Here is a 15,045-nt window from a genome sequence, read left to right on the forward strand (position 1 = left end):
GCTATAAGCTATGATCAAGACTACGCAGCTTGAGACACTGAACGAAACTCGTCGATTGTCGTCACCTTTATAAAAGGCCGCTCAATGTCGAGTCGAGCTCTCTGTTTTGTGGCTCAGACTCTCTCTCGATCGATGGCATCGTACATACATACAAAGATGATTGATAAGAAGACGACTCGACCGATAAGCGGAGAGGGAAAACAAAAGTACCTTCAAAAACAAAGCTGTAAACAAAATAAAAACAAATTTCGGTGTTCTCAGAAATGAGGTTAAAAGGTACACATTTACAGTATGCATTTGCTTCCATTGAAATCCCGGTTTTATTCAAGTGAAATCGTCAAAATATTAGTAAAGTCTTCTAAGTTTAGTAATCGGCGGCTGTGTTAGATAGATAGTCACGACGTCCAATGTTCGAGGCCTGCTTGCTTTGCACTGCCTCGAGCTTGGGACATTCGGTGATCCGATGGCCCAGGCCACCACAGTAGCTGCAGCCATGCGAATCTCCCAGATCCAAGTGTTGGTGCTCCGCCTCGGGCGCCAATTCGTCCAGAAACTCGGGCACCTCCTGCTTGGCCTCGAGGAGCAAGTGCTTCAGATCCAACAGTACAGACTGTTCTGTGATTTTGTTTATCAGGGTGGTGGCTAATCCTTTAGTATTCGAACGACCCGTACGACCAATACGATGCACATAGTTTTCAATGTCATCGGGCATGTCATAGTTGATGACATGCTGCACATTTGGAAAGTCGAGACCCTTGGAGGCAACGTCCGTCGCAACCAATACATCCTTTTCGCCTTTGCGATACGCGTCAACGGCACGCGATCGCTCCTCTTGATCCTTGCCGCCGTGTATCGCCACCGCCTCGACACCCTTGAGCAGCAGGTACTCGTGTATACAGTCCACATCCTGCTTCTTTTCCGCAAATATCAGCACAGGCGGTGCAGTTTTCTGTAAAACGTCTAGCAGATAAACCACTTTAGCCTCCTGTTTCACATACTCCACTTGCTGTGTAACATTCATTGAGGCAGCACCGGCTCGACCCACATTAATGGTCACTGGCTTGACCAACGCTGAGCGTGCAAAGTTCTGAATCTTCTTGGGCATAGTGGCTGAGAAGAGCAACGTTTGACGCTGTCCCTTGAAGAAGGAGAATATTGTTCGCACATCCTCCTCAAAGCCCATATCTATCATCCGATCTGCCTCGTCCATACACAGATATCTGCACATGTCTAGCGTTAATATTTTCTTATCCAACATATCCATAAGTCTTCCCGGGGTTGCCACAACAATGTGCACGCCTCGCGATATGACATCTAGGGCTTCGCTGACAGGCAGTCCTCCCATTGCAAGGCAGGAACGTATCTCTGGCATGCCGCACATCTGCAGGTGCTTACTGTAGTGCTGGATGATCTCGTGCGTTTGTTTGGCCAACTCACGAGATGGACATATGATGAGGCCATATGGACCCTCGTTGCGCTCAAATGGCAGCTTATACTCTTGTTCCAGCGCAAACATGACGACGGGCAGCACGAAGACCAATGTCTTTCCAGAGCCAGTAAACGCAATGCCAATGAGATCACGGCCAGCCAGCACTGTTGGTAGACCCTGTATTTGGATTGGTGTTGGCTTCTTTATACCCTTGGCGGCCAGACCGTTGAGTATGGCTTTGTGGAACTTCATCTCACGAAAGCTACATATTGGCGGACTAGGATTCTCGCCCTCAACCAAAATTCGTAGTTGCTTTCGTATAGCTTGGCGTTTCTCCTCGGACATTGCTTCAATGTAACGAGGCGGTCGCCATGAGGTCTTAATGGGCTCTTCATACTGTATGCCTTTAGCCAACTCCGCGACACCCATCAGCGCCTTTTGTTGGGCGATGCTCTCCATGATTTTCTCTTCCTCTCGCAGCTGTTTCTCCACGGCGCTCAGCTTTTTGGCTTCAGCAATTTTCTTGAGTTCTGTGTGTTGATCCAGTAAACTAATGTTATATTTGCGGCCCCAAGTCTCTGCATCCTGGGCTCCTTGTGTGTCGTCGTCATTCTCATTCTCACTGGACGACTTTGGTTGTGTTGTCTCTGTTGCCAATTGAACGATGCGGCCCAGTTTCACCATATGCTGTTTCTTGCGTTCCTTGACCGGTACGTAGGGTACATAGCTGTCATCTTGCTCCTCATCATCGGATGATTTCGAGGAACGCCTATAGCGTTTAATAGGTGGCCCCATTTTGTTTTATTACTTGTTTTTAAAAAACTAAACAAACTGTTTTTGTGTGCAAAACGTTGCTGCTAATCGAGAGTTGCCCATCCAGTAAAAATTTACGATCTGGCTTGATTTTTTTTACTTCAAAATATTTGTAACATTTTCGAAAAAAGGTATTCTGCATTTTTTGTACGTTTTTACAAATTTTATATTGTTATTAGCTCGTTTTTTTTTTAATTTTTGCACAATAATTGTTTGAATTTCGCCAATCGAGAGCTGCCACTGTGGTCATAATTTCGCGGCCATAGCTAAGTATCGAATTATCGATTCAACATTAATATACCTGCGATAAATGCAAGTTCCGAGTAGAGATGGTGTCGGAGGACTGTGACTTTCTCCAAAAATATCAGCGACAAATAAAAACTATATGGATATTTGATACGACTGTCAATAACGTCTGAATTACACTTCGCTTATGTACTTTAATATTAGATTTATGATTTCGAATTAAAAACGGTTTCTACAGTAGAAACAGGAAAATGATTACATATAGAGATTTTGTCACTGGTTCTCATGATATTCTGTTACCGGTGTGAAATACGTGTGACAAGTAACAGTGAAGGAAGTTTTGCTCATCTCTAGTTCACAGACAACTCAACATTTACTTTGTAGAAATTTGTTAACAATTAGTTAAAGTAAATAAATAGTTGAGCCGCAGGTATATAAGTAACATTGGCGGCATCATGTCTATGTCCAAGACGACAAATACGTATAATCGTCAAAACTGGGAGGATGCCGAGTTCCCTATTCTCTGCCAAACCTGCTTGGGCGACAATCCGTATGTGCGCATGATAAAAGAACGTTTTGGCAAAGAATGTAAGATTTGCACTCGGCCATTTACCATATTTCGTTGGTGTCCGGGAGCGCGGATGCGTTTCAAAAAGACTGAAGTCTGTCAGACCTGTGCACGCTTGAAGAACGTGTGTCAGACTTGCCTGTTGGATCTGGAGTTTGGTCTGCCCATCCAAGTGCGCGACGCAGCATTGAAAGTGGCTGACAATATGCCACAAAGTGATGTCAACAAGGAGTACTACATTCAGAACATTGACGCTCAGCTTCAGGACGGAGACGGAACTGAGGCGGCTGGAGCAGTGGGTCGCTCCTTGGCGGCAAATGAAATGCTGTCCAAGTTGGCCCGCACTGCACCGTACTATAAGCGGAACAGGCCGCACATCTGCTCGTTCTGGGTAAAGGGCGAGTGTAAACGTGGCGAAGAGTGTCCGTATCGGCACGACAAGCCCAACGAGCCCGATGATCCGCTCTGTGAGCAGAATATTAAGGATCGTTACTATGGCCGCAACGATCCGGTCGCCGAGAAAATAATGAAACGTGCTGCCTCGTTGCCCACACTGGACCCGCCTGAGGATCGAAATATAACGACACTGTATGTGGGTAATCTTCCCGAAGAGATCACTGAGCCGGAAATACGTGATCAGTTCTACCAATACGGCGAGATTCGTTCCATAGCTCTGGTGCCGCGTCAGCAATGCTCCTTTGTGCAGTATACAAAACGGAGTGCTGCTGAGCTGGCCGCCGAGCGAACCTTTAACAAGCTTGTGATTCACGGTCGCAAGGTAAGCATCAAGTGGGCACATTCGCAAGCCAAACAGGGAACTGCAGCCAAAACGGACAGACGATTCGACGTCGCTGGTATTCCACCGCCGAGTGCCAAGCCAAATGATTACTTTAATCTGCGCCAAGAGCAAATCAATGTTATGCCTGCAGGAATGAAACTTCATCAGCTGCCCTCCAATCTGGTGCCTGCATCGGCCTATCAAATGTACGCACAGCCAACCTATGCGGCGCCCTACAGCGGTCTCGGAGTGGCCAGCACAAGTACAGCTGCATCAGGTTCAGCGGCCTCAGGTACCTCCGGTGTGAATCTCGATTCCATTCCACCGCCGCCCGGGCAAATGCCATATCCCAGCCAGGATGCTAGTCGCATGGGTGCTCTGAAAAAATAATATTGATGGAACCAACAATTCAATACCGTCAAGTGGTAATTACTATTTTTATAAAATGAGAAACAAAAAATCCATAATAAAAACTAAACCTCAATTCGGAGTAATTAATTAATAATCGTCAAATGTCATTTTTACACAACATACATATAATTGAATTAGTACAAATTTCGGAGACACATACATATTTATATTTGTATTAATAATTACACTTTATGCCTAGTAAGCAGCTTAATCACAGATGTAACATATATGCTTAAATACAATGCAGATTATTTCAATATATTCATTAATTACTGTCCGGCAGAATCACACTACGTTTACGCTGAATTATTCGCTGCTCCCGTTGGGCTTTTTGTCGCTGGATAAAATGTGTGCGAAGTGCTACAAAATCAATGCCGCTCTTGTATTCCAGAGAGTTGCGTTCATCACTAAATAAAAAATATGTTATTAACATCATCATCGTCAAAAGTTTAGCATGGACTTACATGGACTGTTGTCCCCAATAGTTGGGCACACATTGCAGGCGATTTCTAAGTGTATCAAAGGCTTCCGTTTGTGGCAGAAGCATAAGAATTCCAAAGAGAGCGTGGGCCAAATACTGAGCATCAGCACAATTGTTCGACTTTGACACTAACGTTAAGCGCAAGGCAGCAAATATGGGTGATTCTATAAGCTGAACCAACTTATCCAATTCGCCAAGTAGTTCCAGAGTTATTTCAACATCAGCGCTACAAAGTAAATTGTCAGCTTATTTTTAATTAAATTGGCAGGCTTCACTTACAATAGAATGACCAGCTCGGAGACATGTTGATAGCTTTGGGCTAGTAAACACAAGGATAGCGTGGATACTGGACAGTGAACCCAACTCTTATAAAGGCACTGAAATAAATCGGCCGACTTTTCATTAGAAATATCCCGTAAGCTGGTGCGCAATTCAAACAGTTCCGTTGAGGTAAGCAGAATAATGTTTAGCAAACGTACGACTGTCGAGGCAAACTTCAAGCTTAAGATTTCTTCGGCTATGATCTCAGCAAATGTGCGATAAATGTACTCGGCATTAAGCAATACACAAAGTTGCCTGCGAAGTGATATAAAATTAAATATATTTGTCATTTTCAGTGCTAATTTGATGCTACCTTATAATGAGGCTAGCTCTGTTTTCCAATATCAGTTTTTCTTCGCTAAATAGAGTCAGTAAGCTCAGCAGAAACTTACGATAATGCGTCTTGTTAAAGTCATCGAGATCTGCAATTCAATCAGATTGTAAGTAAGCTGCTTATCATCCAGTAAGCCAATCTTATTACCTTTTGTATCCTGTGAGTTGATTATTTCAGCCAGCACGCAAAGACTTTGTAGGACGACCTCATCAGAGTTATCAGCGAGTGTTAACAGTAGATTATTATTTAAATTGCTGGCATGCACTGACATTTCATTGGGGAAGTTGGTAAAGAGATGATGAATCCATTTGAGCACAGCGATCTTCGTGTGCATCGAGTTGTGTGTGAGATACTGGGAAAGCACCTCCATGATTGAACGCAAATCTATTTTGGCCACATTTTGCGTCTTAAGTTCCTTTGATGAGACAAGCTGCATCATTGAGTTATTCACGGAGACAGCGCATTCCTTAATGCCTTATTAAGGGATAGAAACATTAAACTATGAGCAATCCGATAACGTGTGATTCCACTTACTGCGCTTGGACTCTACATTGTACTCCAGGCAGGGCAAAATAGCTGTGAATATTCCGCTGGCGTACGGCAAAACATTTGGACCAAATATTTGCACGAATTCCCGTATCCAGGAAATAGCAATGGATTTGATAAGCTCGTTGAGCGACTGTGCATGCGTGATAAGCGTGTTGATGGTGTCCTCCATCCGTACCGAGGAGGAATCGTTCCGTATGGACTTTAAAAACTGGCTAATTGTATTCTCACACATGCGCTGGATCTCGGGCGTATTATCCTCGAGCATAACAAACAGACCATCTAGAATTTCGGTCAGATAGTTGACCATGTTGATATCAGGCACAGCATTCAAAATGGATATCCATGAGATGACATATTGACGCGTAAACGCGTTCTTCACGTACATACGCTCCCGGAGCAGAGGTATAAATGCCTCCAGGTTGAAGGTCTCATAAGATTCCGTAACAATGTCCTGCACCGTGAAAGAAACATGGTCATTTAAAGATGCCAGCTACTTATCATTTTTAGATTCGCATACCTTTAGCAGGCGATCCAACAATTCGCTGCCGTCTTTCACCATCTGATCGGAATCGGTGACAAGTCGGGAGAGAGCAGCAAACATTTCCGGAAAGAATGGTATGATAGCCGATCGTGCCACCTTAACAACATTATAAAGAGATTCACAGGCAAAGTAGCGCACACGTAAGTCCGGATCGGAGAGGAGATTCATAATGGGCGTCACCAGCTCATTGACATATTTATCGGAATCCTAGGCAAAAGATAAGAAGACAGCAATTCGATATGAGCAAGTGTGTGTGTATACGTGTATAGACTCATGTGAAGCAATGACTAATACTTTAATACCTTGCCCAGCCCCAAACCCGTAGCAGCCAGGCCGATGAGAGCACCTTTACGGCGATTTGCATCGCGTGATGTGGCATAATCATTGGACAACACCTCAATTAGTTTCCTTATTTGCCCAGCATTGTTTTTATTGTTAAACTCGATAACCATTCTGCGTGCAAGGAATAAACAAATTTAGTTTATTGAGAAGGAGCCTCAGGTGGGCGTATTGTTTATTTTATATATGTATGTACATACTTTTCAATCTCCTGTGAGGCGACTTTCCTTTTGTCGTACACCTTGTCGCCCAGCGCCTTGGCACAGGACTCACTTAAAGGCGCATAGGGCGGCTCCATTTTGATATTTTAAAAGCAAAGATAGAAATATTTAAAGATTGTTTGCTTGTGGTGCAGTGTTGCCAATATTGCAGTCGGCACAGCTGATTCGACAGTGATGCCACTTTTGCAAATAATTCATGATTGTAATGCGCAGGTTATCGACTATTAGATACCCTGTGCCCATTATCAGATTCTTTTTCTTAAATTCACCTTAATTAATCAATATATAAAAATTGTATTATGAAATTAATAAATAAAGTACAATATTATGTGTTAACATTTACCATGTATTTAATCATATAGTTAAATATAAATACGTTATCTTAAAAAATTCATAACTCAGATTATAAAGTTAACTTCAAGTTAATGTGTATAAAAAAAAAAATGACGCGATATGTCCATATATCGTTGTTATTCGACGATTAGTGAATATTTATCCACCTCTTCACATTCATGGTTGAAACTGGTGATGAACTGCTTAATTTTAGTCTCATGCTCCACATCTCTGCGTATACGTTTCTTTACTGGCACCGCTTTCCCTGGGGAATCGGCACTCTTGTCATTGGAGTCCTGCTCGTTATCCTCGCTCCCTGATGAATCACTTTCGACAAACAATACATGGACACGTTTGCGCTTTCTCTTAGGTCGTTCACGAACGTATGTGCGTCTTGGTTTCTGAAGATAGATAATGTTGATATATGTACATATATATATATTTAAACAAATACATTTTGCTTATATTATTTGTGTGAACTGCTTACTACCGTATAAAGATGAACTTGAATCTTAACGGCCCTGATGGTTCAATTGAAAGTAATAACATTTTCAATTTTTTTTATTCTTGCTCGATGAGTAACGACGACGCATGCAACTGGAATACGTTGTCGCTTGTCGAGAGCATACTTTTTAAGGACATCGATTTTGGGCTTACCTTTTCATCAAATGTTACTTCTGGGTCCATGTCCTTAAATAAGTCTGTTGATTCATTGACATTCAGCGCTGGAGGCGGCGTTGCAACCATTGTGGAACACAGCATCTCCTTGATGTTGCGCTGTTTGGGTGTTCGTGCATTTAGATCATCGAAGTCATAGCGCATAGCTGCCTTGGATACATGTGGCAACTCCCTTTCTGTTGGACGCAATCCTTTCAGCCGCTGCAGCTTCTCGTACAACGTAATATCTTGGTTTACAGAGACACTTCTTCTATTTTCCTGCTCGTCTTCGGTAAGGAACTCTTCGAACCCGAAGAGATTTCGAGGTGATTGCTGTTTTCTGCCAATGTGTGAGCTCACTTGAGGTTGCGGACTTTGATGAACTATATTTTCAAGGGAATCCTCAAAATGAACATGGTTTCTAGCCGAATTTTCTTTTCTGGGCGTCTTGGGAAGTTGTAATTTGTTCTTCCACGAAGGCAGTATGACTACATCCAATATATTAATATCTTTCAAAGGAGTGCGCTGTTGAAGCGTACGTCGAGGATTCGGTAATTGCACAAAGTTCTCTTCATTCTCATTTTCCTGTCCGCTTACTGGGATTGACGTAACCGTCTTTTCGAAACAATGATTAGCTGGTGAGCCAAATCCTTCCGTGGGCGGCGGTACATTCTCGCCATTCGAGTCATTGGCAATACTTTGATCATCCGTTGCTGGAGAAATAGACTCGTTATAGTTTTGGACTGGCTCTGTCACTGGAGGTGGATCATCAGGCACGTAGACATGGCTACGCCGCATATGGTCACTGGAATAAGAAGGCAATTGTGATGTGTTGAAACCAAACACAAAGGTATTAGGCATGGACACCTCGTCGGGCACACGCCAAGGTGAAGAGCCTCCACTTGGACTAAGAACAACTGGTGATCTGTTGTTAGACTGATGCGTTGTAGACAAAGCTGTCGTTGAATTATCCGTTGCTGTGGTACTTTTACGATTCAACGGAGTACTGTAGTATTTTCTTGCCACGTTCAGAAGCTCTCGTCGTCTTTCTATGGAATACTGAGGATTCTGTGCTTTTGTCTGATTTTGCAGCAACGAGCGTGCTAGAGGACTGTAGTTACCCTCCAACAGAGTCCGGTGTGGATTTGGTGACATATTCTGTTGTGGTGCTGGTGTTCCATGTACCTGAACTGGCACTTCAATGACTACAGCCTCCTCTGCATGATTACCATTATTATCATCATCGGAATCTATTTCGGGATCGTATATCGGCGAAAGTGGCCGATCGATGTAAGGCGGCAGCTCAGCTTGATCCGTCTCAGTTTTATTCTTGAGAGAAAGTTGTTTTCTTCTACCAACAGGCCGCACCTTCTTCCGTATACGTCTTTTACAGTTCTTTCCCATCTTCCGTGTGATCGCACAGGCCCTGCCTTCCTCGATCATCTGTTTGATTATGTCAGCCGCTGGATCCTTGCGCTGGTTCAAAGCGTTGTCGTCGATCTGTGACTCTGACAGAAAGTCATAGACGTTGCGTGTAACCGAAGACCGGGTTCTTGTCGGTGGCTGATCCCTGTGAAAAAAACGATGCTCTGGTTTTGACGTTGCATTTTGCTTATCGACTGGAATCTGCACATCGGTTTTCCCCGCACTTTGTTTCATCGCAGGCTGCACAGTTCCTATTCGCCTCACACGAACTTTGCAGGGTGTTGTGGAGGCAGCTACAAAAATTTAGTTTTTTGAAAAATGCTAGCGGTAATTTGTTAAACAATTTCTTACCTGTAGGCTTCGTGGAAAGGTACATGGTAGAATTGCGATCTGGCTCAAATGCGCTTTCATCGCAAATGTGGTTTGTGACTGTGTTCGGAATAGCTCTTGATGATTGCGAATTTAAGGGTGTTTTATTAATATCGTTTATAAGCACTCTACATCTTCGAGCGCTATACGGAGTAGCAGTTTTCTTTGACGCAGTGTTATTCAACTGTAGTTTGACGCGTTTAATTTTAACAACGCACTTTCGAATTCGAAATGTGTTTGTATTCCCTGAACTTTTAATTTTACTGGTGCGAGGCAACATTCTTAGTCTTCTTTGGATTTCTTTAACCATTTTGGTTTAATGTGCATTATGATTTATACAAAATTTTGATTGAAGAAAATGAATAAACAAACACACACGCAAGCAGAAGTAATCTGCTTCCCGCCATTTTTTTTAATGTGGTGGTCGGACTTTGCAGTGCTGCAATTGAATTTATATCGGATTTTTATCGATAACTATTGGTAGGTTTTGCAAAGAGCAGCTGATAGGTGATGTGACGATAAATAAAAAAAAAATTCGACGTTTAATTAATATGTAACATAACAGCTACGCTACGACGTTTAAATAAAATTCCAAATTTCCAAATTGTGCCGTGCTTGTGCTTGCAAATACATAGACTGTGCTGAGCCACAGTCCAGCACGGGCAAGTGAACTATATTTGTTTTGTGCCCCCTCAAAAAAAAGGCCCCATCAACGAGTGAAAGTTTTCTCGTCTTTGTTTTGTAATTGTAATTGTTTTTCTTTCTGCTGCCTTACACTACAACTACAATTTGGCTCGTATTGCTGCCATTTTGAGCCAATATTCACACGGTGTGAGCGCCTCTCGTGGCTGACATTAATTTTCGCTCACTTATTGTGTTTGTTATATATATAAATCGAGTCGTCCCCGCGAACTGGCCTTGTGTTGTATTTGCGCCAGGTACCACGAAGGAAAAAAAAAAAAGAAAAAGTAGCGCGAAACTATTTACATCGAAAATCCCAGCCAAATCAACTATACCCACATTTACACTCTTCACCCGCCCACACTCGTTGCAAACAATTGAAGGCTGCCTTTGACGACAGTAGAAAATCAAACCATCGAACGAATTGTTAATGTACTCGTATATATCTGCATAATCTTGTTAGAGGTCAAGGCCATGCTTAAGCTCAATTAAATTGTCTTGCATGGGGATATATGTATACTTATTTGTGCATAAGCATCTACACACACAATTGTATATACAAACATATGTAATGTATCTAAATATGTTTTCAATTTAGTTGGCCGTCCAAGTTGAAAGTTTTGTGGAAAGGGAGCAAGGAAAGTGAGAGACAGAAGAAAGAAGTCCATAAAGAGCTACAGCTACTTCGTTGTCGCGCAAAAGATGTGCGATACCAGCGACAAGGCGCAGAAATGGAAATGTGAAATTTGCACCTATGAGAACTATCCATCCTCACTAAAATGCACAATGTGCCAGGCGTCCAAGCCGTTGCTGAACGAGGATATCTTTCGGTAAGTCATTTAAGCTATTCCAGTCATATTTCATGTTCATTAGTTTATATTTTTTGTAGTCTGAGTCCAGCGCAGAACACGCCACCAACAATACACGACAACTACATTGCAGAGGAGGCGGCAGCTGGTCTGCCCGTCGAGCCAACATCAACGTGCTTTGCCCAGCAACCGCAACCGCAACAAGCACAGCAACAGCCACAACAGCAACCGCAACAGCAACAGCCAAGACAGAGCAATGTAGCTGACAGCGAGAAATGGGCCTGTAAGGTCTGCACCTATCTGAATTGGCCGCGCAGCCTGCGTTGCGTTCAGTGCTGCACCAAACGTGGTGGCGCAGCCATGGAGTATGCTGGCATGTCAGCGATAACTGCCGATAAGGATTCCAACGACTGCGTGGATCGAGCTGGCGAGGCGCTGCAGGCATTGCGAATCAGTGGCTCCGACACTGAGCTTAATGCTCGTGGCGGTTGCCAAGCTGATTCAACTGAGAGCAGTAATCGGCAGCTTATTGGCGCAGCTGCTTCCAACTCGAATCGACGCAACCTCAGTCCGAGCATTGATCAGCAAATCTGCAGTAATTCCACACATCTCAATAATCTAGCAAACACATCTCACAGCCAGCAGCAGCAGCAACAGCTGACTAATCAACACCAACAGCAGCAGAACACTTCATCGTCCGGAGCGCTGCAGCAGAAGCACTGCTTTGTGGCCAAATGGGCCTGCAACGTAAGTCCTTTGTTAAAATAATTTGTGTGAATGTTATTGATGTGGAGAATACTCAACAGTCTTGCACGTACGAAAACTGGCCGAAAAGCCTGAAGTGCTCTATGTGTGGCAAGACTCGAGAGATTTGCGGATCAGGATCGCAGGGAGATTTGCATGCCTGCGCCAGCAGCATATCGGGCAGCACCAAACAGTTGAACCTGCAGGAGGAGCAGCAACAGCAGCAGCAGAACGCGGACACTGTCAGTGTGAACAACTCGTTCAACAAGAAGCATATTTATCAACTAGGTATGCCTAACTATGCTCACTTGAGCACTAATCTTTATTATATCCTTGCCGAGAATATTAAAATTTAATCACGAATTGTGTAATCAAATTGTTCTACTGCATCATTTAGCAGCCATAGGATCGATCGGTCAAAAATTAAATACAAAGCTCTGCAAGAATATCAAATCTTCGGCGTGCCGAAATTATGCCTTTTCTCTTTTTAATGCAATGTTGTTATTGCAGGTTCCTCGGAAACCATTAACAACTGTGATACGCTGCAGGAACGTCAGGAGCGTCGTCAGCGTCAGATCAGGCGGCAAGTCGACTGGCAATGGTTGAACGCCTGCCTGGGCGTGGTGGAGAATAACTACAGTGCCGTGGAGGCTTATTTGTCATGTGGGGGTAATCCGGCGCGTTCGTTGACCAGCAATGAAATTGCAGCACTAAATCGTAACTCGGCCTTCGATGTGGGCCACACGCTCATCCACTTGGCAATACGTTTTCATCGCGAAGAGATGCTACCAATGCTATTGGCACAGATCTCTGGCTCTGGTCCGGGCATTAAGCGCGTTCCCTCATATGTGGCTCCCGATTTGGCAGCGGATATACGTCGTCATTTTTCTAATACACTGCGCATACGGAAATCCGGCCTACCCTGTCACTATGTGCAGAAACATGCAACTTTTGCGCTGCCCTCGGAAATAGAGGAGCTGCCGATACCCATCCAGGAGCAATTGTACGATGAGCTGTTGGATCGTGATGCACAGAAACAGCTGGAAATGCCACCGCCGGCCCTTAACTGGTCGCTGGAGATTACGGCACGTCTAAGCTCTCGTCTTCTTGTGCTGTGGAATCGCAGTGCTGGCGATTGCCTGCTGGATTCAGCTATGCAAGCCACTTGGGGAGTGTTTGATCGTGACAACATCCTAAGGCGTGCTCTGGCCGATACTTTGCATCAGTGCGGACATGTGTAAGTGGATAATACATAATGCTCATCAAATATTTATTTCTCATTGCTACTTATTTTTTTTTTAGTTTCTTTACACGTTGGAAGGAATATGAAATGCTGCAAGCGTCTATGTTACACTTTACACTGGAGGATTCACAGTGGGAGGAGGACTGGAGCACACTGTTATCTTTAGCAAGTCAACCGGGTTCCTCCTTAGAGCAGTTGCACATTTTTGCTTTGGCCCACATACTACGACGTCCAATCATCGTCTATGGCGTCAAATACGTAAAGAGCTTTCGGGGCGAGGACATTGGCTATGCCCGATTTGAAGGTGAGTGAAGAAAAAGCTTTCCAGCTTAAAATAATGTCAAAATATACTTTGATTCCTTCTTAGGCGTCTATCTACCTTTATTCTGGGAACAAAACTTTTGCACCAAATCACCCATTGCGCTGGGCTATACAAGGGGTCACTTCAGCGCTTTAGTACCCATGGAACCATTCTCGCGCATTGATGGCCGACGGGATGATGCCGAGGACGTAACCTATCTACCACTGATGGACTGCGAGTTGAAACTTTTGCCCATACACTTCCTTTCGCAGTCCGAGGTAAATAAATAATATGATTTGCCTTTGAATTTTGTTTTGACTGTCCCATTTGTAGGTGGGTAACGAGGAGACCATGATGAGGCAGTGGTTGGATGTCTGTGTCACCGATGGAGGTCTGCTGGTGGCCCAGCAAAAGCTGTCTAAGCGCCCACTTCTCGTAGCACAAATGCTGGAGGAGTGGCTAAACCATTATAGACGCATTGCGTGAGTCAAATTCAATTAACTCTTATTTATTGTCTGTCTGTATTGACTGATCGATTTTTTGGACCCACGTTATAGACAAGTGATAACAGCGCCATTTGTACGTCGACCACATATTACCCATTATTCGAGTGATGGTGACTCGGATGAGGAGTAGCACACAACGCCTGCTCGACAAAATTAACAGGTCAAAGGTCTTCTTAACGCAATTTCGCTTGGTTAATGGATTGAATTTGGTTATGAAGCCTATATATTATTCAAATTTTATATTTAATTTGGTAGCAGGCAACAGTTGAAAACGGTTGATTTAAATGCGATAGCAGCTCCTATGCACATTCAGTTAGCTAATGGAATCTATAGAGAAACATAAAATACATGTATATGTATGTACACATATATAGCAATTATTAAGTTGTAGTTGCAGGCAAACTAAAGGTTAAGCAGCAAAGTACTAAAATACATAAATTGATATACATACACATATATTTCATACATATGTTTCCACAAAAAACTTAAGTGGATTTTAGTCAAATTTATTCGCCGTGGGTCAACGAGTCATTGTCAACAATAAGAAATCATAATTCAATATTATACAGTAGTAAATTAAATTTTCAAAAACAATCTTTTTAAGTCAATGCTTGGCCGAAGCGCGAATTAAAATTGAAAACAGAGTAAAACATTAAATATATATATAAATATATGTATATGATCCTTATAATTATCTAAGTATGTATGTACTTTTAAACTATGCAAAAAATCTCGATGTACTATTAAATTTTAACTTGTGAAAAACACCATGTGGGTGAATAATTATGAATTTTATTCTAATTGTAATAGTTTTGTTAGTAATGTTATTATTATTATTATTCTAATGTCTAAGAAAGCTTATTGTGCAAATGTACACGCAAAACGCATTAAAAACAAAATAAAACATATAAGAAACAAAACCAGTTTTGATTCAGAATAACCGCCA

General features: G+C 42.9%; 5 protein-coding genes and 1 non-coding gene across 7 annotated transcripts; 2 read left to right on the forward strand and 4 right to left on the reverse strand.

Annotated features, from left to right (window-relative positions):
* Positions 1 to 252: 252 nt before the first annotated feature.
* Positions 253 to 2,276, reverse strand: LOC117791588 (ATP-dependent RNA helicase abstrakt). The gene has a single exon (XM_034631375.1). The coding sequence runs from the start codon at positions 2,222 to 2,224 to the stop codon at positions 365 to 367; it is 1,860 nt and encodes a 619-aa protein (XP_034487266.1). The 5' UTR covers positions 2,225 to 2,276; the 3' UTR covers positions 253 to 364.
* Positions 2,277 to 2,859: 583 nt separating this feature from the next.
* LOC117791128 (pre-mRNA-splicing factor RBM22) lies at positions 2,860 to 4,692 on the forward strand. The gene is made up of 2 exons (XM_034630792.1): positions 2,860 to 4,259; positions 4,529 to 4,692. The coding sequence occupies exon 1, from the start codon at positions 2,944 to 2,946 to the stop codon at positions 4,222 to 4,224; it is 1,281 nt and encodes a 426-aa protein (XP_034486683.1). The 5' UTR covers positions 2,860 to 2,943; the 3' UTR covers positions 4,225 to 4,259; positions 4,529 to 4,692.
* LOC117791127 (protein VAC14 homolog) lies at positions 4,333 to 7,199 on the reverse strand. Its single transcript, XM_034630791.1, has 9 exons — positions 7,011 to 7,199; positions 6,774 to 6,924; positions 6,448 to 6,678; positions 5,916 to 6,381; positions 5,529 to 5,855; positions 5,361 to 5,469; positions 5,006 to 5,302; positions 4,710 to 4,952; positions 4,333 to 4,652 (listed from the first exon to the last, which is right to left on the reverse strand). Exons 1-9 carry the CDS (start codon positions 7,106 to 7,108, stop codon positions 4,511 to 4,513), a joined length of 2,064 nt encoding a protein of 687 aa, XP_034486682.1. The 5' UTR covers positions 7,109 to 7,199; the 3' UTR covers positions 4,333 to 4,510.
* A 157-nt stretch (positions 7,200 to 7,356) lies between these two features.
* LOC117790147 (protein dalmatian) lies at positions 7,357 to 10,220 on the reverse strand. The gene is made up of 3 exons (XM_034629446.1): positions 9,798 to 10,220; positions 8,022 to 9,739; positions 7,357 to 7,765 (listed from the first exon to the last, which is right to left on the reverse strand). Exons 1-3 carry the CDS (start codon positions 10,123 to 10,125, stop codon positions 7,502 to 7,504), a joined length of 2,310 nt encoding a protein of 769 aa, XP_034485337.1. The 5' UTR covers positions 10,126 to 10,220; the 3' UTR covers positions 7,357 to 7,501.
* LOC117793093 lies at positions 7,834 to 7,992 on the reverse strand. The gene has a single exon (XR_004618232.1).
* A 109-nt stretch (positions 10,221 to 10,329) lies between the features above and the next one.
* LOC117790146 (ubiquitin thioesterase trabid) lies at positions 10,330 to 15,019 on the forward strand. 2 transcript variants are annotated; one of them, XM_034629444.1, is made up of 9 exons: positions 10,330 to 10,477; positions 11,095 to 11,326; positions 11,386 to 12,052; positions 12,112 to 12,337; positions 12,560 to 13,286; positions 13,352 to 13,596; positions 13,660 to 13,871; positions 13,927 to 14,075; positions 14,151 to 15,019. In XM_034629444.1, the coding sequence occupies exons 2-9, from the start codon at positions 11,199 to 11,201 to the stop codon at positions 14,227 to 14,229; spliced, it is 2,433 nt and encodes an 810-aa protein (XP_034485335.1). In that variant the 5' UTR covers positions 10,330 to 10,477; positions 11,095 to 11,198; the 3' UTR covers positions 14,230 to 15,019. The 2 variants fall into 2 exon arrangements, with proteins under 2 accessions (XP_034485335.1, XP_034485334.1); XM_034629443.1 differs by lacking the exon at positions 10,330 to 10,477 and adding an exon at positions 10,590 to 10,753 and having other exon boundaries at positions 14,151 to 14,293.
* The last annotated feature ends 26 nt before the right edge of the window (positions 15,020 to 15,045 follow it).

This window comes from Drosophila innubila (genome assembly GCF_004354385.1).
Source record: "Drosophila innubila isolate TH190305 chromosome 3R unlocalized genomic scaffold, UK_Dinn_1.0 2_E_3R, whole genome shotgun sequence".
NCBI classification, from domain to species: domain Eukaryota; kingdom Metazoa; phylum Arthropoda; class Insecta; order Diptera; family Drosophilidae; genus Drosophila; species Drosophila innubila.